Source organism: Sciurus vulgaris (assembly GCF_902686455.1).
Source record: "Sciurus vulgaris genome assembly, chromosome: 16".
In the NCBI taxonomy this organism is placed as follows: Eukaryota; Metazoa; Chordata; class Mammalia; order Rodentia; family Sciuridae; genus Sciurus; species Sciurus vulgaris.
In genome coordinates, this window is record NC_136477.1 from 8,625,977 (window position 1) to 8,653,791 (window position 27,815).

The 27,815-nt window shown below is 39.4% G+C and overlaps 3 protein-coding genes across 7 annotated transcripts in view; 1 reads left to right on the forward strand and 2 right to left on the reverse strand.

The window, feature by feature from the left end:
- Positions 1-27,815, forward strand: part of LOC306646172 (olfactory receptor 7E178-like) — a gene marked incomplete at its 3' end in the record, with an annotated part of 130,470 nt that overhangs the window by 50,376 nt on the left and 52,279 nt on the right. The window lies entirely within an intron of this gene.
- Positions 4,657-5,653, reverse strand: LOC306646115 (olfactory receptor 7D11-like; the record flags this gene model as incomplete). The annotated part of the gene is made up of 1 exon (XM_079114582.1): positions 4,657-5,653. The coding sequence occupies one exon, from the start codon at positions 5,651-5,653 to the stop codon at positions 4,715-4,717; it is 939 nt and encodes a 312-aa protein (XP_078970708.1). The 3' UTR covers positions 4,657-4,714.
- The window catches only part of LOC306646104 (olfactory receptor 7D4-like), a gene marked incomplete at its 5' end in the record, with an annotated part of 93,264 nt that continues 89,124 nt past the window's right edge, over positions 23,676-27,815 (reverse strand). For 3 of the 5 annotated variants that reach the window (XM_079114573.1, XM_079114571.1, XM_079114572.1), the window contains 2 exons: positions 23,676-24,783; positions 25,767-25,891. In XM_079114573.1, coding sequence (XP_078970699.1) covers positions 23,813-24,691 — 879 coding nt within the window. In that variant the 3' untranslated portion in view covers positions 23,676-23,812. Of the gene's footprint in view, positions 24,791-25,766; positions 25,892-26,482; positions 26,614-27,815 lie in introns of those variants that run through there. The other 2 variants (XM_079114574.1, XM_079114570.1) reach the window with 2 other exon arrangements.

The following is a 27,815-nucleotide window of genomic DNA, read 5'->3' on the forward strand; positions in this document are numbered from 1 at the left end:
GAAGGCATCTAAGTTGGTTCCACAATCTAGCTATTGTGAATTGAGCTGCTATAAACATTGATGTGGCTGCATCATTCTAGTATGTTGATTTTAAGTCCTTTGGATATAAACCAAGTAGTGGGACAACTGGGTCAAATGGTGGTTCCGTTCCAAGTTTTCTGAGGAATCTCCATACTGCTTTTCACAATGGTTGAACCAATTTACAATCCCACCAGCAATGAATGAGTGTACCTTTTCCCCCACATCCTTGCTGATACATAATAATGCCTCTATTCTTGATGATTGCCAATCTAATTAGAGTGAGATGAAATCTTAGGGTAGTTTTGATTTGCACTTCTGTAATGACTAGAGATGTTCAACAACATTTTCATATGTTTGTTGATCACCTGTATATCTTCTTCAATGAAGTGTCTGCCGAGTTCCTTAGCCCATTTATTAATTGGTTTCTTTGTATTTTTAGTGTAAAGTTTTTTAAGTTCTTAATAAATTTTGGAGATTAGTGCTCTATCTGAATTGTGTGAAAAAAGTCGACCCAAATCTTCATCCTGTTGGCTTAGGATAAGATTTCCTTAACAAGACTCCTAGAGCACAAGAAATGAAAGCAAGAATCAATAAATGAGATGGATTCAAATTAGAAAGCTATTTCTCAGCAAATAAAACAATCAATAATGTGAAAAGAGAGCAAGAGTGGGAGAAAATCTTTTCCATCTGCACTTCACATACAGCACTAGTCCACAAAATTTATAAACAACTTAAAAAAACTTTACAACAAAAATACAAAGAACCCAATCATTTTCTTATTGATGGCTTTTGAGGTATAGAAATTCTGCTTTTGAAAAAGTCCAACATATCAATTTTTGCTTTACTGCTCATATGTTTGATGTCAGATGCAAAAATCCATTGCAGAATTCAAGATAATGAAGTCATTTCTCTGTTTTCTTCCAAGAACTTTATGTCTTTAACCATTACATTAAAACCATTGAACATTTTTGAGTTATTTTTTGTATATGTTGTGTCTTCCAATAAGGGGTCTTCTAGTCAATAAAGCAGTCTTTCAGAAGCGCAGGAAAGGTAAAGACTCCCCCAAAACAGAAGTAAAGGAATTCATCACCACCAGATGTCCTTCAAGAAATGCTAAAGAGAGTTGTTGCTCAGGGTAGCAAAATGTGAATGAGTTTGTAGAAAGCACACTAATGAGTAAACCAAACACTTTTGAAAGTGTATCAAACTCACCAGTTAAACATCTCAAATTCAGAATATTCTAATACTCCCCACAGGGCTATGTAAATCACATATATTTTTAGTATGAAGTTTAAAAAACTAAATTATTAAAATACTGTTAACTACAATAACATGTTAAGGAAAATGAAATATAAAAAGCTTCCTTTTATGAATACATCAAAATGAAACCATTATTACTGATAATTATAGTGCAGTAATGAGAGACATACAGGAGCAGGCAAGAGAAAGAAAAGGAACTGAGGTTAAAATGGAACACACTGTGCCTTATGTATTTATCATTGTGTCAAAATGAGCTCCACCATTATATATAACTATGATGCTGTAATAGAGAAGATGCACAAATGGAAAATTGGTGTATGAAAATGTTCGGCATCACTAATCATCAGACTAATGCAACAAAATCCACAGTGTGATATCACCTTACCCCAATTAGAATGGCCACTATCATAAATACAAAAGGTAACTGGGGTTGATGAACACCTGCTGAGCACTCTTGGCAGGAATGTAAGTTAGTGCAGCCACCACAGAACACAGTATGGAGGTGGGCCATGCCACCCAATCACCTGGAAGACTTCTTCTTGGACCACAAATCACCTAACATGCTATCCCTCTTTGTTCTAAGGATGAATGGAAAAATTAAAGCAAGTTACCATACTTTGTTAAAAAAATAAAAAATAGAATTACCATGTGATCCAACAGCACCACCTCTGCATTTGCATACCAATGATATGGAATCAGTATGTCTCAGTATGTCAAGATACATGCCCAGTCCATTTGTCCAGACATCATTACTCACAACATCCAAGACATGAAATCAACCCAAATGTTCATCATCAGATGATCAGAAAGAAAATGTGATCAAAAACACTGGAAAGAAAGAAAGAAAAAAAGAGAAAATTTCACCACCTACTCTGACATGGAACTTAGAGGACTTCATGTTTAGAGGAAGAGCCAAGCATACAAAGAGAAATGCTGCATGAGCTCACACACAGGTGGACTCCAAATGAGTCTGACTCCTAGGCATAGAATGAAGTGGTGGCTGTTGGAAGCCATAAGCAGGGGACCTTGGTAACTTGGAGAAGGACATGAAATCTCAGGGAGGCAACAGAAGTAACGCCATGAAATCTCGTGCAAATCTTATTAGTGTTGTTAATAATAGTAATTGTGAACCAAAAACATGTGGAAAGAAAACATACAGAATGGGCAAGTATTGTCAAAATGCACAGCAAAAAGGATCAAGTATCCAAAATATGTTCAAGTCAAACACAAAAATACGAGCTAGATATTCACAGAAGAGTAAAGGATTGAAAAGAATACTTCTCCACAGAAGACCACAACTCTCCAACAAGCATAAGCAGAGATGCTCCATCAGTCACAGAGAAAGTGACATCAGAAGCACAGGGGCATGCTACTTCTCATCCACTGGGAGGCTGTATCTTTTTTATCATTATTGAAAAAACAGAACCTTTTAAAACTTGCATTAGTGTTTGCTTTACAGAAGAAAATGTAATGACTGCATATAAAACAGTAATGTTTTAGAAATTATTTTTAAAATATGATCATTATCTATGTTTAATTTTAACATTACCTATGATAATAGAAATAATAGCATTATTTTTATATTCTTATTAGTTATATAAAATATCAAGATACACCCTGACAGAATCTCACAAATATGGAGCACAACCCACTCCAATTCAGTCCCCAGCACTCCCCCTCCCAACTCCCCTTCACTGATACCTCTTCAGTCCATTTGTAGTTAACTTTTTAAAAAAACATAGTATCCTGTGGATACACCCAGTTCCGGGCTAACCATGCCACATCCATGCATGCACATACACAAGTTCAGTCAGAATCAGTCCACTGTTCTTCCCTTTCCCCATCCCTTCTTCCTCCTCCTCTATCAGCTTCATCTCCTCTACTGATCTTTCCTCTGTTTTGGTGAAACCTCCTCCCCCAACCCCTATTTTTTTAAGAAAAACAATTTGTAGGCCAAGTGTAATGTTAAAACCTGAGATATTGTAGTGAATGTAAAATACGTCAGCCAGCCTTAAAATCATTTTAGTGATTCCTAAAAAGTATGACCATGTAATTATCACATGATTCTGTATTCTCACTCATAGGAATATTCCCCAAAGGACTGAAAAATGCTTAAACAAATAAATGCACATGAAGACTGATACCAGCATTATTCAAAATACCCCAAAGACGGACATTACCCAAATAGACACCAATGGATGAATGGATGAACAACTTCTGTGTATTCATACAGTAGATATTACTCAACCACAAGAAGGAAAGAATTGGGTTAACATTAAAAGTGAAAGAATCCAAAAGAAGAAAAGAGGGAATAAGGGAGCGAAGTCAGAAAACAAGAAAGAAGGAAGAAAGAAAGAAGAAAACACCAGGAATCACAATGGACATACCCACATCTGAGACTTCCCCTTGGCTATCACCATGATTCCAATGGCCAAACTACTGTCAAGGTACATTCCAGCTGCTATGTCAAAAATCCAAGCAATCTTATGAAAAGTAAGGACACTGCAAGGTTAGAATCAATCTTAATCTCACAGTCTCTCCTGCTCAGAAATAGGGTAAATTAGAAAAAATATCTCAAAAAATGTTTTAAAGAATAAATGAAAATCTATGTCTAAAAACAATAAGCATGTTTTTGATATGGTAAGTAATTTGCCTTGAGTGTATTATTTTCATTCCATAATCACCAAGGAAAATAAGTAAACAATCAACTTAAGGCAAACAATATTAACATTTAAAAGGATAATAATTAGTTTTACTTTATTTTAAATAGACACTCAATTGTATATCTAAATGGGCTAAATGTGATGGATATTTTGATAAAGGACACATTGCAGAAACAGTAAATCATGGTTGTTAACCCAGACAGCACCTCAAATGTCCATTATTTCTTGTGGTTAGAAAATTTAAAATCATTAAGAGGATAATCTTTGAGGCAACCCTTTCAACCTTGATATGTCAGGTGCTTTAAGCATCAAGTTAGGGCTGGGAGCAGAGGCACACACTTGTAATCCCAGCTACACTAGTGGCTTAAGCAGGCCGATTGTAAGTTTGAGGACAGCTACATCTTAGCAAGAAGCTGCCTCAAAGTCAAAAATGAAAAGGGCTGAGAATGTAGATAATGGTAAAGCACTCTTGGGTTCAATCCCTAAAACTAAAAAAAAAAAAAAGAAAGAAATTATAAATATAAGGAATACATATAAGAAACCTGACCAAAACATGGAAATTTAAGGACCATGCATACAGAGGAAATATGTACAAGGGGGTTGTTGAAGAGAAACAAGTAAAATATCATATACTCAAAAGTCTTTCCAACTTGTGGGATGGGAAAATGCAGTATGTGTTTTAGGGAGGACACTGAAATTAACATAATTGACATAGGGGCACACAACATCACTTTAGTGCTGAGGATCCAAGTTCTGAGGTCAGTGATCCATCAAGGATAAGAAGCTGCTCTTCTGAGGAGTCTCCCCAGGGCCCCCTTCACATCCTTGTTCCTCAGGCTATAGATGAAAGGGTTCAGCATGGGGGTGACCACAGTGTACATCACTGAGGCAATGGAGCTACTCTGGTTAGAATGGGTCACAGAAGAACTGAGATAAACCCCAAGTCCTGTTCCATAGAACAAGGAGACCACACAGAGGTGGGACCCACAGGTGGAAAATGCTTTATACTTGCTGTCAATGGAGGACATCCTCATTAATGAGGAGACAATCTGAGAGTAAGAGAAGAGGATCCCAGTCATAGGAATCACACAAAGCAGGGCACCAGCCACATAGGTAAAGATGTTATTGATAAGGGCATCAGAGCCAGCCACCTTGAGAAGCTGAGCCAGTTCACAGAAGAAATGTGGAATTTCAGTGCCTATGGAGAAGGTCAGTCGATTCAGCAGCAGAATATGAATCAGGGAGATCCAGAACATGATGAGCCAACACATCAGAACCAGGAGGACACAGAGCTGGGGATTCATGATGACTGTGTAATTCAAGGGGTGACAGATGGCCACAAAGCGGTCAAAGGCCAACACAGTCAGTAGGAAATTATCTACTCCAAGAAAAATAATAAAAAAGTACACTTGAGATAGACATTCTGTGTAGGAGATGTCTTTGCTTTGTGAATGGATGTTCACCAGCATCTTGGGGATGGTGGTAGAAGTGAAACAGATGTCTACAAAGGACAGGTTGGAGAGGAAGAAGTACATGGGGGTGTGGAGGTGGGAGTCAGAGCTGACCGCCAGGATGATGAGCAGGTTCCCAAGCACAGTGACCAGGTACATGCACAGGAACAGGCCAAAGAGGATGGGTTGTAGATCCGGATCCTTTGAGAGTCCCAGGAGGAGGAATTGTGATATGGCTGTGTGGTTCTGTGCTCCCATGTATCTACAAGTGTACCTTGTGGGTAAAAGATGGGGGAAGTAACTTTCAAAGACCAGCCAAGGGGTAACTGAGGTAGCTACCACCTTACAGTATGACTCTTGGGTGGACACCCACACTGCTCATTCTCTAAGCCCCACCATACCTATTGAACATGGACTTTCAGGTCCACTTTTATTCCATGACTTGACATTTTCTAGGAATGTGCGTTAGTTCTCAGAGGATTGTTTATCATCTTTTTAAAAAAATGAATGTCTTTACTTCCTTGATTGTGGAATTTTAAAGTGTCTGTATGTATAGTAGGATTTTAATGTCATAGTTCTGACTTATATAATTATTACTGATTATTATTAAAATTCTCCTATAAAATCTAGGATAAATAATTTGGATATGCATCTTCTCACAAGATACAGAAAAGTTGTGATTTAGATATTGGCTTCTTGAATCCAAAAACCTGGAGTGGAGTTTTGGTGCACCTGCTTGTAATGTGTGTGTCCTTGAGAAAGTTATTTAAACTCCCGTAGCTGAAATTACCTCCCCTCCCCTCTAGGGATTGAAAATGTTCACTGTATAGTTGAAAAAGGAATTCCAATGAGATGAGGATTGTAATTTTTCTGCTACAGTTCCTGGGGCATACAATGAGCTTTCACTTTGTACATCACAATAAATGTGTCTGCATGGCTGTCAACTATCAATATTCTTCCTAATCTGTGCCAGCCCTCAGGACACAGTTGTGATCACTGAAATACAACAGGTTTCTTACCTCTTTTGAGCTCCACAGAGTATTTCTAGTTAATGAAGGTTCTCTGGCTCCTTCCTTCAGACAATGATGACTGCATGGTGAATTCTCCAAGAAGAGGAAAAAACATGGGGACTACACAGATAAGTGGAGAAAACAAAGGCACATCCATTAGAGTGCATGCAAGGGTGTGTCATTGTGTGTGCTCCTGTGTCCACACAGCTAATTGGTATGTATTGTGTTAAAAGCTGCAGTTAATTGCAAAATATATTTTATGAACTAGGTTTGAATTATTCAGGGTTTCCCTATCCCAAACCATCTAAAATCTTGAAATAAGGAAGACCTGAAAACAATTACATTTCCTTGGTTAAAAAGTGTCAGTTTATTAATCTCTGAAGAATGGGAACTAATTAAAGGCAAAAACCGCACTGAGCACCAATTTATGATGAGAAGTAGACAGAAGAGCCTTCTTTGCAATAGCAATGTGTGGGCTCAGAGAGGAAGGAAGGAAGGAAGACACATTCTAGGCTGAGTGTGCAGAGTGTGCAGCTGCCCATCAGCTGGTGGACTGAGTGGGAGGAGATTGAGGCCAGTGTGATGAACAACAGGGATAAGGGGCAGGGTGAAGGGAGGTCCACAGCAGAGTCTCCTGTGTTCTTCTTGATGCCCCTGTTAACCTGGTAAATTCATGCTCATTTGTGGCCTGAAGTTGTGACAGCTTTCCTCACCATTTGCCTTTCCAAGGTCTCCAAGGTGCCTGAAAGGGCAGGCATTGCACCAATATAAATGTTCGAAGTTCAGTAACCACAGGACTGAGCTCTCAGCCTCATCACAAAGGACTTTTGTAACTTCACATTTCTGAGCATAAATTTAAAAACAGAGTGAACAAAATTAAACAAGATGCATTCCTATCTATTTTAAATGCTCAATAGAAGGGCAGCAGTTGCTAGTATGCTCAAAGCTCTGGGCTCAATCTCCAGCATTACCACAAAACAAAACAAACAATACCTCTTGAGCAGTTCATATCGGCTCTGAAAATGAAAGCCAGGTTAACATAATGATGTTTGTAAACATAACTGTTCACAAAAATAGGTAAGTGGAGTTAAACAATAACCATAATCACTAGAGACAATTCTATTCAAGAAAATTTAACAGAAGTTACTGTTAACAATAGAATCAGAAGATGTGGATAAACCAGGAAAACAAAGACAATTCCCAAACCAATAAAGAAGAATTGTTTTCAAAGCACAGACAAAAGGAGATGTTACATGAAAACACCAGAATATCTGTATTAAATTCTTGAAAATGCCAAGGGAGTCTACTCCAACATTAATCATTTGACACTTTCCTGAATATTTTAAGGGACTGGTAGCATGAGAAAGGCAACTGAACTGAGTGTTGAACATCAGAAATAATTATGTCATTTGCAGGAGAATGGATGGTATTGGAGAGCACCCTGTTAAGAAACCCAAAGGTCATATGTTTTCTCTCATATGTGGAAGCCAGAGAGAAAAATGGGAAACATCTCATGAAAACAGAAGTGAGAATGGACAGGTAAATGAAGGGGACCAGAGGGACAGAGAAGGAGAGGAGAAGGGAGGATGGAACTAATCAAATTATGTTGTTTGCATGTGTGGAAGTTTAACAATAAATCCTAGTATTGTGTATGATTTTTCTGCACCAATAAAATTTTTAAAACAACATAATAACATTATTGATACTTATCTTCAGGGAAACTAAAGTGAGATGATTTCTACAAAAACTGTTAACCTAATAAGAAACTTCAGTAAGTCAAATCTGCCATAACAAGTAGTTAGGTTATATATCAGACAAATAAAATGAAATTTGGAACAAAATTAACAATATCTCATGCAGCAATTTTTTAATAAATAATTGGATGCAGGACATATAATAGGAGCCAAGAGCTTATAGGAACCAGTGGTAAAGATTTGGAGACTTGCCAGGAAATGATAGAGAGAGAGAGAGAGAGAGAGAGAGAGAGAGAGAGAGAGAGAGAGAGAGAGAGAGAGAGAGAGAGAGAGAGAGAGAGAGAGATTCCAAAGGCTGAGAGAAGGGATCAGAAGAAGAGCTGGGAAATGCGGTTCTGGGTGGGCACTGAGTTTCTTCAAGGTATAGGGATCCCCCTTCACAGACTGAAGTAATAAGGGACATTCCCAGTATTGTTATTCTAAAGGCAAAGGCCAGTACCCATGTTCTTTCCTCTTTCCCTACTTGCTCTCCAGTCTCACAGGGACATGCAGACTCTGATACTGGCGCAGAAGCTTTCTATTCTCCAGGATCTGTCTTTGGGAAGTTTGCTTTGGGTTCCTGGAGGCTGACAGAAAAACACAGTGAGGTCCACAGGGACATGTTTAAAATTTCTAGCATCTCAAGTATCGAAATCTCAGAGGTGCTCATTAAACAAATTGTCTTCTATTCTTTCCATTCTACAAATGATTTAGCTTCTTTGTGGGAGAAACGATATAGAAACATAGAAAATTTCCAATTTTGTGTCTATGTAGGCATTGGTAAAGGGAGATGAATTTAGTTCCTCCAAGGAGAAACACTTCTTTCTTTGACTTGATTTAAAAGTCATAAGGTTGGAGAATATCATGTTAAGTGAGATAAGCCAATCTCAAAAATCCAAAAGAGGAATGATCTCACTGATAAGCGGATGATGACACTTAAAGGGGGGTGGGAGGGGACAAGAATGGAGGAAGGAGGGACTGTATAGAGGGAAAAGAGGGGTGGGAGGGGTGGGGGAAGGAAAAAAAATAACAGAATGAATCAAACATCGTTACTCTAAGTAAATATATGAATATGCAAATGGTATGCTGTTACTCCATGTACAAACTGAAACAACATGTATCCCATTTGTTTACAATAAAAATAAATTAAAATAAATAAATAAATAAAAGTCATAAGGTGTCCTATAAGTAAAGACCGATTTCTATAAGGAACACATCCAAGGAGCTTCGCTGTGTGATATGTCTCCTTGAAAAGTCTGCAGATTTCATGATCTCTTTATGTCCACAATATTATGGAGGAAGAAAAGTTTTTTTCTAAATTTTTCCAGTAATTTTTCAGATTCATTTTAAAAATTGGCAGACAAAGTTGTGTGTATTGATTGGGTACAAGTATATATATGTTTGAAGTATATATACACTGTGGAATGGTGAGAGCTAACAAATTATCATTTTGGGGGTGAGAACCTTTATACTCAGTCTTTCTAAAATATAATATATCATCACTAACTACAGTCACCACACTGCAATTATATTTCTCCAATGACTTCCACCTAATTGAATGGAATCTTTCATCCTTTAACCAAAATTTCCCCAACACCTCCCTCAACTGTCCCAGATGTTTAACCACCAATCTGATTTTATTTTTGTGAGATCAACATTTTTAGATTGCACATATGTGTGAAATCATGTGGTATTTATTTTCTGTGCCTGGCTTATTTCACTTCATCTCCCTCCTCCAGGTTCATCTTTGTTGTAGGAAAAGACAGGCTTTCCTTTGTCATGCCTGGATAGCATTCTCTGTGTGTATACACCAAATTTTCATTATTCATTCACTGATGTTCTCTTAGGTTGCCTCCAAGTATTGGCTCCTCTGAATGGTGCTGCAGTAAACAAGGGAGGGCAGGTATCTTTCTACATGCAGATTTCATTTCCTCTGGATACATACCTAGTTTTGGGATTGCAGGATCACGTGAAATTCTGCTTTTACTTTTTGAATGAGCCTCCATTTGGTTTCCGTACCACACTCACTGATACTCTCAGGACTGCACTAATGCACATCCCCATGAGCAGTGTGCAACGGCTCTCTTTCCTCTGCCACCTCACCAACAGTTGCCTTTCTCCTTTTCTATAACAGTCATTGTGACTGGAGAACATGATAGCTAGTGGTGGTCTTGACGATCATTTCCCTAATAATTAGTGATGCTCAGCAACCCTTCTTAGACCTGCTGGGCAACTGTGAATTTTTTTGAGAAATATTAATGCAGGTTTTTCCCAGCTTTTAATCAGAAGACCTGTTTTCTTACTGTTGAGGTTTTTTTTTTTTTTTTTTTTTAACTTCCTCCTATATTTGGCATATGAACTCTCATCAGATGAATGATTTTCAAATATTTTATCGTATTCTGTAGTTTATCTTCACTGTGTTTTACCTTCACACAATCCACTTTGGCTTTTGCTACAATGCTTTTGAGGTCATATGGAAAATCTCTTCCCAAGGCAATGTTATGGATTTGTGCTCTTAAACATAAGTTTTTATTTATTTTGAGTAGATTGAGGTGTGTGCTGCAAGACAATGGTTCAGTTTAATTCTCCAGTTTTCTCAGCACCATTTCTTGAAGAGATCCTGATTTTCCCATTGTGTGTCCTTGGCACCTTCATCAAAATTCAGTGGGCTGTATGTGTCTATTAATGAATAAATGGGTAAAGAAAATGTGGTGTCATTCGCTGATAAGCAGATGATGACATATAATGGGGGGTGGGAGGGGTTAGCGTTAGGGTTGGAGTTAGGGTTAGGGAGGGTGGCAAGAATGAAGGAAGGACTGTATAGGGGGAAAAGAGGGGTGGGAGGGGTGGAGGGAAGGGGAGAAAAACAGAATGAATCAAACAACATTACCCTATGTAAATTTATGATTACACAAATGGTATGCCTTTACGCCATGTACAAACAGAGAAAAAACATGTATCCCATTTGTTTACAATTAAAAAAAAGAAGTGATTAATAGTAATAATTTGTAAATAATAATAATAATAATAATAATAATTTGTGATAATGACTTAAAACATATTTTGAGTCCTTCAACTTGCTGACACTTTTCCAGGTGCTACAGATGTTCTCACCAGTGTTCAAAGGACCACAGGGACCTATTTATCTCTGGAGAACTGTGTCAGCTCCTACTTTAGGGTCTTCACTTCTGCTGTAGATGCCTCACGTGGGCAAGTAATTCAAGTCTAGAGATGTCAAAATGACAAATGAAACATTAAAGTCTAGAGAAGAAGTGGCAAAGATAATGACATCTGGGCCAAGGAGTGGAACGAAGGAAATTGTGACTTCAGAAAATTAAATACAGTGGGCTTGCACACACAGAAGCTATCAAACGAATCAGGGATTGTTCCTCTACCTTCATACAGAAGATAATGAATGGTGGGAAGGTTGCTAATGTTCCCATACACAGGCAGCTTAAGATTTGGGTATGAGAAATGCTTCACTTGTGGAAGGGAAGTGGGGAGGGTGTAGGCAACTTAAAGTCTCTAACATAACTTCTCCACATGCATAAGAATACCTGAAGTCTGATTTATAGCAAGATGTCAATAACATGCAGGTAGTGTGTGTTAGGTCATATGAAATTTTCCTGAAACTTTAATGTTTTGAATACAATCAAAGTCAAACTTTCTCACAATTAGTGTCTTTTTATTTGAAGCTCATAAGGAAAAAGTTGAAAAGTAACAGAAGTGACTTTCCTTATTACCTACAGTTTTGCCATCTTAAAACAACCTTCACATGAATGTTTATGGAAACTTTATTCTTAATTACCAAAATATAGTTGAAGGACATTGACCAAGACATGCAAATGGACAATTTGAGGTGCTTTCATAGAACAGACCATTCTTCAACAACAAAAAGAAACCAGCTAGCATTGCCCAAACAGACATGGGGAAACCCAAACACATACTGTTAAATGAAAGAAACCAATCTGAAAAGATCACATACTGAGTGACATTCCAGAAAAGGCAAAAACATGGAGGCAGTATAAGATCAGTAGTTGTCAGGGGGTCAGGGAGGAAGAAAGAGGAAAGGTGAATGGGGGGACACACCATTTTGGGGACAGTGCAATTATTCTTCTAAATGATAATGCAATGGTGGATACGTGTCATCATACATTCATCAAAATTCATAGAATTGAAACACAAAGAATGAACTCAAATGTAATCTTTGGACTTAAATTAATAAGAATTAATTAATAATTAATAAAAGAATTTTAACAAGTCTTAAAAAAAAGAAAATGTGGTGTACATACACAATGGATTTTTACTCAGCCATGTAGAAGAATGACATTATGTGATTTCCAGGAAAATGAATGAAACTAGAGACCATTTTGTTCATTGAAAAAATCAATTCAGAAGGTCAAGGGTCACATGTTTTCTCTCATATGTGAAAAGTAGAAAGGATAAAAGGAAAAGAGAGGTGAGACAGATCTCATGGAAGTCAAAGGGAGATCCTTAGAGGAAAGGGACCTGGAGGAAGGGAGGGAGGAAATGAGGGAGGGGAAGTGCTGGGGAGTGAAATTGGCCAATTATGTTGTCATATTGTTCTTCACAAATATGTAACAATGGATCTGGTCATATGTATAACTATAACTATAACTATAATGTGCCAATAAAAATTGGGGGAAAAAAGTTTTGAAACTCAGTTGACTGGAGATGAAGTTTTGTTTCAGGATCTCTGTTCTGCTCTTTACTCTCCTGTTTTTTTGACAGTACCGCAGAGTTTCAGTTACCATGCCTCTAGTGTAGTTTGCAGCCAGGTCAGGTAGTGCCTGCTGCTTTATTCTTTTTGCTCAGGATTGGTGTTGCTCTTGAGGTCTTTGGTGGTATCACCAAAACTATAGGATTTTTCCCCCTATTTCTTCCAAAGAATATCTCTGGCATTTTTTTCAGAAGTGCATTGATTGTGTGGATTTCTTCACCAATGTGGATATATTAACATTATTAATTCTTCCAATCCATGAGGGCGGGTTATTTTCCCATTTGTTCTGTGTGTGTGTTCTCTTCTGTCACTTCCATCCATGTTTGGTAGTTTTCTAAGCAGAGAACTTTCACCACCTTGGTTAAATGTATTCCTAAGTGTTTTATTTTCTATACCTACTCTAAAGGGATTGTTTGCTCATTTGCAGAGAGGCTGTTATTAGTATAAAGAAATACTTCTGATTTTCATTTTATATTCTGCAATTTATTGACTTTATGACTTTGTGTATTGGTTCTAACAGATTTTTTTTTATTTCTATAGAGCATTTAGGGTTTTGTACACATACAATAATGTCACCTTCAAACAGGGGCAATTGATTCTTCCTATGTAACCTGGATTCCTTGCATTTCATTCTTTCTTTTGAGTGCACTGACCGGGACAACAGGTAATCTGTTACGCAGAAGTAGAGAAAGTGTGTATCTTTTTCTTCTTTAATATCTTAGAGGAAAAACTTTTCATTTCTCCCCATTGATTGTGATACCTGTGGGTTAGTCATATGTAGATTTTACTGTGTTCAGATTTGTTCTTCCTATGCTAAATTTTTGGAGAGTTTTTAATTTAAAAAAAGTCAAATTTTGTCAAATGCTTTTTACTTTATCTGTTGAAATGATCATATGACATTTTTGTCCTTCATTATGTTAATGTGAGGGTCACGTATCTGTAATATGCAAAAGCTAGGTAATTTTATATCAGGGACTTTTGCATCCAAGGATTTGGGCACTGGGTGGGGGCTGTGAAACCACCACTATAGCTACAAAATTGAATGCAGATCTTTCACCCCCAGGTTCCCCTATTGCAAATTGCATTAATATGCACTGCCATCCAGCCAGGGACAACTTATGTGTCTCTCTATGACAACTCACCTTTTCTACAGTGAAGCAGGAGGCATCACAATACCAGACCTTAAATTATACTACAGAGCTGTAGTAACAAAAACAGCATGGTATTGGCACCAAAACAGCCATGAAGACCAACAGAACAGAATGGAAGGCACAGAGATAAACCTGCATGAATACTGTTACTTGGGGTACGGGCTGGGCTGTTCCCCTCCGAGGTGAACAGGGTGCTCTACGTGCACCCACGTGGGTTTGGGCAAGGCCCAAACCAACACTCCTTTCTTCATCTTCGTCAGCTGCATTATAATGGTATCACTGACAGCATACTGACTAGGTCCTGTGGCAACAGCACTCTTGAGATCCTTCTTATGCACAGAATTGTAACAGATGGAACGTTCACTCCAGGTCTTCTCACTCAGAGAAACAGTGCAGGATGCAGGCCCAGCAGAAGATGTGTCCATAATGGGCTATTGTGGCTGCAACACGTGGAGAGAGGCATATTGGGTAAGATGGCACTTCATGGCTACAGATGCACTGTTGTCCCACAAAGTCCCACATAGTGGGTCGTTCAAGAAGAGGATGTAGCACTGGAGCAGAAACTGGCTAGGAGAAGCACACTCCTGAGTCCTGCTTTATTGAGGCAGCTATCCAGGAACTAAAGGCCTGGGAAGAGGCTCTGTTGGCACCGACTGAGAGCAGAGGGAAGGTCCCTGGTGTTGTGGCTGTCCTAGAACAATTGGTGCTGATGGCTCCCTTGGTGAAGTGGTGTGTTTCTCAACCAAGCAAGGGCGTGCTAGGGTATCTGTCTCCTTTTCATGAAGAAAACACAGAAGCTTGTTCTCTGGATTCTCCTCATCCTCTTGCTCTCCCTCTGGTAGAGGAAGAGGGAGCCGTATCTGAACCAGAGCTTCAGGGATTGTCAGAGGCCTGTGATGACTTGGAATTAGCTGCTAGCGGTCTTGGGGAGGGGGGCATCTGTATTGAGTTCAGCTAGCAGGATCCCATCACCAAGCCAGGCCTTACACACCTGGGCATCTCTCCTTGTTACTAGGTTTATCATGTGGAGGATGGAATGCAATGTTCACACACCCTGTGAATTAACACTGCTGCCTGTGGGAGTATGGCAAACTGCAGCCAAGCCCATGGAAGTTCTCAGCAATCCTGGTTGAGATCGGGGTTATTCCATGTCTGAGCGTGTATGAGCAGCATCATAGATATCTCTCTCACTTGCCTCTCATCTGTGAATTCAGCATCTGTGAAGTGGCTCTGTGTCCTCCTATGGAAACCCAAAAGATGTTTTCAGATGACATTGAGAAGAGAAAGTGTCAACACCAGAAGGCAGCTCGAGATGAAAGCTGCCAAGAGATAGGAATGAAATGGAGGAAAACAAGAAATAGGGCAAGAACCCAGAAGTCCATATACCTCTGTTGGGAGAAATCCTAATTCTTGGCTCGCAGCAGTTAATGTCTCAACCTGCCCACAGAGATAGTGCCACATTATTAATTTGCCTGAAGCAACTTTTGGTCAACCTCACTACATTGGGGTTACATGTGGCAATTGACAAGGTTCGGCACTAACCACCCTTTGAGTTTTTAGGATATAAAATTTCATCAAAAATTAGGCCCCTCAGACCTACTATACTTATAAAACCTGAATATACCATAAATGAATTACAACTGCTTTGTGGACATATTAACTGGCTCAAACCCTTCCTGCCTATCCCTCCAAAGGACTTGACCCCCCTTGTTCAACTTGCTCAGACAAGACTCCTGTCCTTCAAAGGAAATTACCCTAACTCCACAAGCCCTGCAAACAGTTAATCACATCAATAACTGTCTTGCTGACCTCCAAACACAATGTTATGATGAAAGCCATCCCCTGCTAGAGATTGTCTTGTCCCCAGTGGCACCCCTCAGTGTCATTTGGCAGCAGGATGGCCCTCTGTTCTGGGTACATCTTGCGTGGAGTCACTGGCACAAAATCACCAGCAGACTGGAAAGCATTATTCTTATAGCACTTAAGGTAATATTACTGTAATAAGGTCTTCAGTGCTGAGCCAGATACTCTGGTACTTCCATTAACCCAAGTTGAAATCTTACATCTCTTACAGAACAACACTCACTTCCAAACCTTAATCTCTGACTTTCCAGGACAATTAGATAATCACCTTCCTCCTAACAAGATGCTTCGGATGCTACAATCCCTAGATATTTCTGCTCTGAGAAATGCCTTCTCTTCCTCACAACCCATACCCAATGCCCCATGTGCATTTACCAATACCAATAAGCAAAAGTTTGGGGTACTTATAAAAATAGTAAATGAACCAGACATCATACATCTAGAAAACCATACAGGGTCTGTTCAACTACGTGAATTGAGGGCTGTAATTCAAGTATTTCTTCTATGCCCAGAAACCCCCATTAATATATTTTCTGACAGCAAATACACTGCACAAGTGGCAAAACTCTCCCCTTTTCTGTGATCAGACTGACCAATAAACCCATTGATCAAGCCCTCCATACCTTCAAGGAACTTACTAAAAGCAGACAGTTTTCATGGTATACTACCCATGTAAGGTCCCACACAAATCTGCCAGGGATCATTGCACAGTGCAATGATAAAATAGACAAACTCATTTCATGTTACTCCATTTCATTTAGTGCCTTAAAGAAAGCATGCATACTGCATGCTAAGTTTCATATGTCAGCTAGCAATTTGAAGGTTTTGTTTCCTGAACTCACTTTGGCACAATGTAAACACATGGTGCAACCTTGTAAATATTGTGCCCCTATGACACCACTTGGTCCCTTACAACCTCAAGGAGTTAATCCTAAAGGTCTATCCCCTAAAAAACTCCGCAAATGGATGTTATCCATATGCCTTCCTTTGGCAAATTAAAATATGTACATGTCATTGTGGACACCTATTCCAAGCTCACTTTTGCTATTGCACAATCTGGGCAAGAAAACATCAAATGTAATAAAAGTCATAAAAATGGTTATGTTAATGATGGGAGTCCCTTGGGCCATAAAAACTGATAATGGGGGGATCCAAGATGGCAGACTAGAGGGAAGCTGCGTTCCTTGTCACTCGGTAATTCCAGTTTCAAGCAGAGGATATCTGATTCTTGGTGAGGCAGTTCTTGCTGCTTATCGATTCCCTGCTGTTTACTCCATTTGTCTACTGCAGTCCCCTGCAGTCTGCCAGCATATCGACGCCTTTTTTGAGTGCAGATTGCTCACTGTCAGGCACCTATCATCCGCCATTTCCCTGCCTCTTGCCTGTCCATCGCCAGCCTTATACCTATCCATCACCCACCTCAGGAGGTTCACCTCCCAATCGTCAGACAACAGTCAGCAAAATGATTGCGGATCACCAGTGGAGCACCAGCTGACTCCTGTTGCCTGCAAGTTCACTGTCACAGTATCCGCAGGTTTGATTATACGTGGCTGCCGCAATTTTGAGACAACAGCCAGGCTCCATAGGACCCCTGGCCGAACTGACTGAGACCCATCTCCAGGATTACTCAGCCCAACCAATCACACCCTACCTCCTGGGTGCTCACATTGACTGACTGTTCCTTGCCACCAGGACCCTCAGACCGACTGACTGCGCCCTATTACTGGGACCCCAGATCCACTGATCCACTGACTGCACCCTGCCTCCAGGATCCCAGAACCACACTGAACACACCCCACCTCCATAACCTCTGCCTGACCAACTGCTCCCCGCCTCCAGGACCTACAGCTGACCATGTCAACACCCGGAGCTGCAGCTACCCATTTGCCAACACAATTGGAAGCCAGAGTGACCATCTTGGATAATCCTGGAAGCCGTAGCTTCCATCTTTAGGTGGGGCAAATCCCATCCTGAGACACCTGCAGGAGACTTGAAGCTCATTCATCAGGCAACTGAACACTGGGAGGTTTAAATACTATATGGCTGTTATAGTATAGATTTTCTTTTATCTCCTTATTGAACAATTTAAAGTTTTTGTTTCTTTACTTTTCTTCCTCTCTTTTCCTTTTGTTTACCTGTTCCCTCAAAGTTTTTCTCCCCTTTTGCATGTTAATATCCAATATCTTTAGATTATACTCACCCTTTCTATTATCTAGAACTTCTGTATATTATTTTCTTATCCCATTAACAGCCACATTCTATATCCCTCTGCATCCTCTTTGTCCCACATTAGAAACTGCAGACCTTATTGTAAATCTGTTTGTTATACTGAAGATAATAATTGAACTCATTCAGTTTATTATGACAATATTATTAACGTCCTCATAGGGGCTATTTGGTTTAGGATTGCATAGTGTCTGAATTGGACACTGCTAATATTTATCTCCCCTTAAAGAAAGGGTTTTGGAAACCTATAGGGCCACTATAAGCCTACAGGTGGGAATCTTCAATACTCGATATCTGCACTGAAATTGATCTTTCAACTGCTTATTGGTATTATCATTCATTGCCTGCATTTGCTCTCTTATCTCATCCTTTGCTTCACAAACCATCTTAATCATGTATAATCTGAGGTCCTTTTCTGACATTTCTTCTACCATACTGTCATTGGATTCTACTAATATAGAATCTAGCTTTCTTTGGATCATTTTCTTCCTTGTTTTTTTTATGTTGTTCATATGGTATTAGTACCAAAATAGACAGGTAGATCAATGGTACAGAATAGAGGACATGGACACAAACTTAAATAAATACAATTTTCTCATATTACACAAAGGGGCCAAGAATATGCAATGGAGAAAAGATAGCCTCTTCAACAAATGGTGCTGGGGAAACTGGAAATCCATATGCAACAGAATGGAATTAAAAACCTATCTCTCACCCTGCACAAAAATCAACTCAAAATGGATCAAGGACCTTGAAATCAGACCAGAGACCCTGCATCTTATAGAAGAAAAGGTAGGTCCCAATCTTCAACTTGTTGGCTTAGGATCAGACTTCCTTAAGAGGACTCCCATTGCACAATAAATAAAAGCAAGAATCAACACCTGGGATAGATTCAAACTAAAAAGCTTTCTCTCAGCAAAGGAAACTATCAGCAATGCGAAGAGAGAACCCACAGAATGGGAGAAAATATTTGCCACTCATAATTCAGATAGAGCACTAATTTCCAGAATCTATAAAGAACTCAAAAAACTCTACACCAAGAATACAAATAACCCAATCTACAAATGGGCTAAGGTAATGAGCAGACACTTCACAGAAGAAGATGTACAAGCAATCAACAGATATATGAAAAAAGTGTTCACAATCTCTAGTAATAAGAGAAATGCAAAACAAAACTACCCTAAGATTTCATGTCACCCCAGTTAGAATGGTAATTATCAAGAATACAAGCATCAATAGGTGTTGGAGAGGATGTGGGGGAAAAGGTACACTCATACATTGCTGGTGGGGCTGCGAATCAGTGCAGCCACTCTGGAAAGCAGTGTGGAGATTACCCAGAAAGCTTTTAATGGAACCACCATTTGACCCAACTATCCCACTCCTCGACTTATACCCAAAGGACTTAAAATCAGCATACTACAGAGATACAGCCACATCAATGTTCATAGCTGCTCAATTCACAATAGCCAGACTGTGGAACCAACCTAGATTCCCTTCAATTGATGAATGGATAAAGAAACTGTGGTATATATATACAGTGGAGTATTACTCAGCCATAAAGAATAATAAAATTATGGCATTTGCAGGCAAATGGATGAAATTGGAGAATATCATGCTAAGTGAGATAAGCCAATCTCAAAAAACCAAAGGACGAATGATCTCACTGATAAGTGGATGATGACACCTAATGGGGGTTGGGAGGGGTTAGTGTTAGGGTTAGAATTAGGGTTAGGGAGGGGGAGCAAAAATGGAGGAAGTACTGTATAGAGGGAAAAGAGGGGTGGGAGGGGTAGGGGGAAGGGAAAAAATAACAGAATGAACAAACAATATTACCCTATGTAAATTTATGATTACACAAATGTTATGCCTTTACTCCATGTAGAAACAGAGAACCAACATGTATCGCATTTGTTTACAATAAAAAAAAGAAGTGAGGCACAAATGAGTGCATACTGTGTGGTTGCATTTGCAGGAATTTCCAAAACAGACAAAGCAATGGAAAAATTGAAATAATTGTTTATCAGGGAGGGCAGGAGTGGACTAAAAGAGCTTTTCTGAAGTGATTAACATGTCTTGTATCTTCACTGGGATGTTGATTATATTTTCAAAATTAATAAAATTGTACACAAGTGCAAGAAAAAAACAAAAGAACCCCTACAACCCTGTGGTCAGGACTGTTCTCCCTACAGCCATTTTTGGGGCATTGTATGAGACACTCAGCCAGCCGGCTTAATAAAGGCTCTCATATTTGGACTTCTCAGAGTGATAAGTCTGTTCTTGTGTTGCGCCCCATAACACAACAAGTACACTTGCACAGACCTTTCTCCTCTGAAATTCCTGAATGCCACTGTTCATGGAGATAAAGGCCATTACCGCCAGCAAGATAAAATGCTTGTACATCCTTCATTTTATGTTATTCAAGTTTCAAACTTCAATTTGTCCACCCTTGCAGGTGGCATGATTAACTGTGCACAATTAAGCCATGCTCTTGCTAACCATCTGGATATTAATATCCCACTTCCTATCATGGTTCATACCCCCTCCTTTCTGTATATGATGGTTACTGACACAGATCTAATGTTCCCTACCACGTTAACAGAATCAATCTCATCACGACCATCAACTGGATCCCGCAGATGACGAGATTTCGGAATCTCTACTGCCATAGCTGCCGCCTTGATTGCTTCCACCTCAGCTACAGCTGCCTCCCCTGCTGCCTTAATCTAGTCTGGATCCACCGCTGCTGCCTTTCAACAAACTATGCACTCCTCCTCTGATTTGTTCTATGGCTTACATCATTTGCCACGCTTACCTTTGATGGCATACATAATTTACAAGCCCAAATAGACGTTCAACAATAGCAAATAGAGTATTTAATGATAACAAAAAGTTTCCAGTGTGCCATTATCGCTCAGCCTTCATCTGTTTGTACACCAGATGTTACTGTTCGTAACCTTACACATGCTAGAGATTTACTTGTGCAACAACTAAAGGCTAAATGGTCACAAAAATTTCTCGATGTCACACGCCTCATTGGACAGGAAGTCACAAACGTGACAAAAATCAGGGTTAATCAATTTGATACAACTACAATACAACGAATATGGTCAAAGCTAAAAAACATGCTGCATCCTACAGATCTGATAATGTTAGGACTAGCCTGTATATTCTTTCCTATAATTCTTAAGTTCTTAAATGTTTGTGGTCCATTTTCAACAAGAGACTCTCGAGGGTTCAGGTCAATCAGACCCTCCTGAAGGAATCCCTTGTCCAAGTTAATAAAAATGGGGGAAATGTTGGGAGAAATCCTAGTTCTTGGCTCACAGCAGTTAATGTCTCAAGTGTGTAAACTTGAAGAGAGGAGCATTTCACTCTGACCACTTAGGAAAGTAAACAATTGCCCCCAAATTTACCTAGTGTTACAAGGGAACCTGTATAGGGGCCTGGTGGTCTGATACCCCATGGCACATTGTGATTGGGCTAAATGTCTATAAAATGTATGGTTTTTCCTACAATAAATGAGTTTGCAGGCTCCTTGCCACAAACCTGCTCCTACCCAACTCCCGGGATCTGGGTCCTGAATCCGTGGATCTTACCTGAGCCTCAGCTAGCCTGGCACCCCTACATCCCTCTAGAGAACCTACATCAGTTTCCTGCCTTCAATTCCTTTAGCTGATCCTCTGATTCTGCTTTGGGTCTTACCAGCATCCAGGGTGCTGGACCCTCCCCCTTTCACCTCTTGGCAGAAGTCCAGGCTCCCATGCAGAATTTCTGCTGATCCCGCTTGTCCCCCACTTTTGGTCAGGGGAGTCCTTCATTTTGTGTTGGGGGTCTGGAAGAAGACACTCCTTTCCTTCCTTTGCCCAGATGCTGAGAGTTGGAGTAGGGAAAGCAGACGTGTGGCCCAAAGCTACTCCCAAGAGAGATGAGAGCAGCTTAATTCCTCCTGCCCCTGTGGATAGTGATGGGGAGAATGATAACTCTGACCATGTTCCTGTGCCCAGGATCCAAAATTCCTTCAGCCAAGCTATGGAATCAGCCTTCATGAAACTGGACACACCAGCTACTTCAGATCCCCTCTTTGAAGAGTAAGGAGGGAAGAAAAGGGAAAAGCAGAAACAGAAACTCCTGTTCAGCACCTCAGTTGTCCTCACCCAGTGACACTAGTGACTCAAACTGGCCTCTTCATCTGGTGCTCTTTTTCTGTGTTTTCATTTTAATGCTGCAATTTTTAAGTGTTTGAGTTTGAAGAGATTAGTTTGGGATGGGAGGGGACTTTCCACAATGTGAGGTGTATTTTCCAGCTTCCCTCTTTATACCACAGAAGTATTGATATTCATAAAAACCATGTAATTACTACATGATCCCATAGTCTGGCTTCTAGGAATGTTCCCAAAGGATTGAAAAATGCTTGAACAAATAAATGTACCTGCAGACTGATAGCAGCATTATTCAAAATACCTAAAAATTGCACATTACCTAAATGGACACCAATGAATGAAGGACGAGCAACTCTGTGTATACATACAGTAGAATATTACTCAGCCATAAGAGAAAAGGATCAAATTAACATTAACAAGGGAAACAGTAGAAGAGAAGAGATGAGAGAATGAGGGAGGAAAGACAGAAAAAAGAAAAAAGGAAGAAAGAAGGAAAGAAAGAAAACATCAGGAGTCACAATGGTCCTACCCCATATCTGAGATTTATTATTGGCTATCACATGAATCAAATGGCCAAACCACTGTCCAGGTATATTGCAGCTGTTATGTCAAAAATCCAATCAAACCAAGTAAGGATGCTAAGTTAGAAACATAAGCTCAGTGTCACTTTGTAAGGTTATAATCAATCTTAATCTCATGGTTTCTTCTTCTGAGAAATGGGGCAAATGTGAGAAAATAACTCAAATATTTTGAAGATTAAATGAATTTGTATGTCTAAAAGAATCGAGCACAATTTTCATATGGGTAGCAATTTGCCTTGATGTGGTATGATTTTCATTCCAATCTTTTCAAGAAAACAAAAACAGAAGTTAAAGTGAACAATATTAACACTTAAGAGGGTAACTTTTAAGCTATCTTTATTTTTAATAGACACAAAATTGTGTATATTTATAGGCTAAATTCGATGGATGTTTTGATACAATTAGTACTCATTGCAGAAACATCAAATCAAGGTAATTACCATATACATCATGTCAAATATACATCATTTCTTTGTGGTTAGAACATTAAAATCAGTAAGAGCACAATTTAGGAGGAACCCATGTCAGAGTAAGATATACTAACTGCTTGAAATATCCAGATAGGGCTGGGAGTAGAGACACCCACCTGCAATCCCAGTCACTTGGGAGGCTGAGGCAGGATGTTTGCAAGTTTGAGGTCACCTATGATAACTAGCAGAACCCTGCCTCAAAATTATATCAGACAAAGGACTTGTGGATATAGCTCAGTGTTAAAGTGCCCCTAGGTTCAATATATAATACTGAAAAAAAATTAAAATTAAGTTAGAAAATGAGGAATGCCTGTAAGAAAACTGACCAAAACTGAACATTAAGGACCATGTATACAGAAGAAATATTTAAAGTGATTACTAAGGGAGTTGTTTAACAGGAAATAAATAAAATACGATATACACAAAATTCTTTCCAAATTTGGGGGGATTATAAAAATGTGTTTTGGGGAGGACACTGAAATTCACATCATTTGACATAGGGGCAGACAGCATCCCCTTAGTTCTGAGGTCAGTGATCCATCTCTGTTAAGGAGTCTCCCCAGGGCCCGTTTCACATCCTTGTTCCTCAGGCTGTAGATGAAGGGGTTCAGCATGGGGGTGACCACAGTGTACATCACTGAGGCAATTGTGCTTCCCTGTGGAGAATGGGTCACAGCAGAACTGAGGTAAACCCCAAGTGCTGTTCCATAGAACAAGGAGACCACACAGAGGTGAGACCCACAGGTGGAAAATGCTTTATACTTGCTCACAGAGGACATCCTCACTAAGGTGGAGACAATCTGAGAGTAGGAGTAGAGGATCCCAGTGACAGGAAACACAACCACCAGGGCAGTTGAAACATACATAACGATGATACTGATAAGGGCATCAGAACTGGCCACCTTGAAAAGCTGAGCCACCTCACAGAAGAAATGAGGGATTTCAGTGCCTATGGAGAAGGTCAGTTGCTTCAGCAGTACAACATGAATCAGGGAGAACCAGAACATGATGATCCAGGACATCAGAACCAGAAGGACACAGAGCTGGGGGTTCGTGATGACTGTATAGTTCAGGGGGTGACAGATGGCCACAAAGCGGTCAAAGGCCATCACGGTCAGAAGGAAATTATCAATTCCAGCCAAAAACATAAAAAAGTACACTTGAGTGAGACAGTCTATGTGGGAGATGCCTTTGGTCTGTGAATGGATGTTCACCAACATCTTGGGGATAGTAGTAGAAGTGAAACAGATGTCTATAAAGGACAGGTTGGAGAGGAAGAAGTACATGGGGGTATGGAGGTGGGAGTCAGAGCTGACAGCCAGGATGATGAGCAGGTTCCCAAGCACTGTGACCAGGTACATGGACAGGAACAGTCCAAAGAGGATGGGCTGTAGGTCTGGGTCCTCTGAGAGACCAAGAAGAAGGAATTGCGATATGACTGTGTGGTTGTCTTCTTCCATGTAGCTTGAGTGTCTTCTGGGTAAAAGACAAAAACAGTGTTCAAATATCAGGCAACTGGCAAATGAGGGAGTTACCACTTTACAATCTTACTATGGAATTGAAGTCCTTCACTCTCTGCTGAGTCCTGCCCAAGACTGCAAATCACCCAGAGAAGTGATAGCCAATTCCTTTTAAGTGTTATATTTGTTCAGTCTTTCTTTAATATCTTTCATCATCAACTCCTATTTGAATTAATCAACATAAGTAATTTCTTTCTTGATATGACACATGCAAATACGTGAAGACATTTCTCACCATTACCTTGATTATCCCCATACTTCTCATTCTATAAACCCTATGATAGTTATTGAAAGCAGACTTTCCTATCCACTTTTATTCCATGACTTGATACTTTCTAGGAATGTGCATTAATTCTCAGTGCCCTATTTACCAACTTATAAAAAATATGATTGTCTTTACTTCCTTGATTGTGGAATTTTAAAAAGTCTTTATGAACAATAGATTTTCAAAAAGTCATAGTCATGACTTGTATAAGTATTGCTGATTAAAATCTCATTGAAATCCTCCTATAAAATCTAGAATAAATACTTTGGACTTTTAACTCCCCACAAGGTACAGACGAGTAAGATATTGGCTTTTTAAATCAAACAACCTAAAAAAGAGTTTTGGTCTACCTGCTTATAATGTGTGTGACCTTGAAAAATTTATTTAAACTCTCTTAGCAGAAATTACCTCACCTCCCCACTAGGGATTGAAAATGTTCACTGAATGATATAATTGAAGAGCGAAATTCAATGAGATGAAGATTGTAACTTTTCTGCTACAGTTCCTGGGGCATACAAAAGGCATGTCATAAATGTGAGCTTTCACTTTGTACATCACAATAAAGATGGCTGCATGGCTATAATCTATCAATAAATATTCTTCTTCACCTGTAGTAGCCCTCAAAGCCAGAGTTGTGATCAGTATAAATACAGCAGGTTTCTTACCTCTTTTGAGCTCCACAGAGCATTTCTAGTTAGTGAGGATCCTCTGGCTCCTTCCTTCAGACATTGATGACTACATGGTGAATTCTTCCAAGAAGAGGAAAAACATGGGGACTACACAGATAAGTGGAGAAAACAAAGGCACATCCATTAGAATGCATGCAGGAGTGTGTGATTGTGTGTGCTCCTGTGTCCACCTGGCTAATTTGTATGTATTGTATTAAAAGCTTCAGTTAATTGTGGAATAAATTTGATGAACCAGATTTCAGTTATTCAAGGTTTCTCTATCTCAAACTACCTAAAATCTTGAAGATATATGTAAGTATTGAAAAAATTCACATTTTCCATAGTCAAAAAAAAAGGTCAGCAGAATGGGAATAATTAAAGACAAAAACAGCACTGAAAACCAATATATGCTGGGAAGTAGATAGAAGAGTCTTCTTTGCAATAGGAATATGTGGGCTCAGAAGTAAGGAAGTAAGGAAGGAAGACATATTTTAGGTTGAGAGAAGAGAGTGTACAGCTGCCCATCAGCTGCTGAGCTGGGGTAGGAGGGATTTGAGGCCAGTGTGATGGACAACAGGGATGATGGGTAGAGGGAAGGAAAGGTCCACAGCAGACCCTCCTGTGTTCTTCCTGATGCCCCTGTTAACCTGGTAAATTCATGCTCATTTGTGGCCCTGAAATTGTGACAGCTTTTCTCACCATTTGCCTTTCCAAGGACTCCAAGGTGCCTGACAGGGCAGGCGTTGCACCAATACAAATGTTGGAAGTTCAATAACCACAGGACTGAGCTCTCAGCCTCATTTCAAAGGACTTTTCTAACTTCACATTTCTGATCATAAATTTAAAGAACAGAGTAGCAAAATTAAGCAGGATGCATTTCTATCTATTTTAATTATTGGAAAAAATGGCTCAGTGGAATGGCAGAGGGGTTCTAGCATGCTCAAAGCCCTGGGTTCAATCTCCAGCATTACCACAAAATAAAACAGAACAATACATTATTGACAATTCATGCCAGCTCTGGAAATCAACACCAGTTTAATGTAACAGTGTTTGTAAATGTAATTGATCACAAAAATAGGTCAGTGGAGATAAAACCATAACCATAATCACCACAGAGAGCTGTACTCGAGAAACTTTAACAGCTGTTACCATGTTGAAGTGCAATGACCAGAAGATGTGGGTAACCAAGGAAAGCAAGGATAATTTCCAAAGCAATGAAAAGGGCTGTTTTCAAACGACAGCTAACAGGAGATGTTACATGAAAACACTAGAATATTAGTGTTAAATTCTTGAAAATGCCAAGGGAGTCTGTTCCAACTTCAATCATTTGCCACTCCCCTGAATATTTTAAGGGACTGGTAGTATTAGAAAGGCAACTCAAGTGAGTGTTGAACATCAGAAATAATAATGTCATTTGCAGGAGTATGGATATATGGAAGAGCATCATGGTAAGCAACCCAAAGGTCATTTGTTTGCTCTCATATGTGGAAGAGAGAAAAGTTGGGAAAAGATCTCATGAAAAGAGAATGGAGTACACTATATACTAGGGTAGATGAAGGGGATAAGTAGGATGGAGGAGGATAGAGAAAGGGAGGAACTGAACATGAAATTATGTTTTGTGCATGTGTGGAAATGTAACAATAAATTCTAGTATTATGTATAATTTTCTTCAACAATAAAAATTTTAAAAAGATGTAATTACAGTATGGGTAGATGCCATTGGGGACTTTAAGGTGAGATGATTCCTGAAAAAATATAGAACTAAGAAGAACTATCTGTAAGTCAAACTTGCCATTAAAAGTAGTTAGGGTATATAATAGAAAAATAAAATGAAACTTGGAACACAATTTACAATATCTTATGTGTAACAGACTTTTGGAGTATGTTTAGTGAATAAACCATTGCTTGTAGGAAACGTGACAGGAGCCAATAGCTTATAGGAACAATGGGGAAGAGTTGGAGACTCTCCAGGAAATAACTCTTATTGGAGGGAAGTTCTAGCTTCCAAAATGTGAGAGAAGGAGTTAGAACA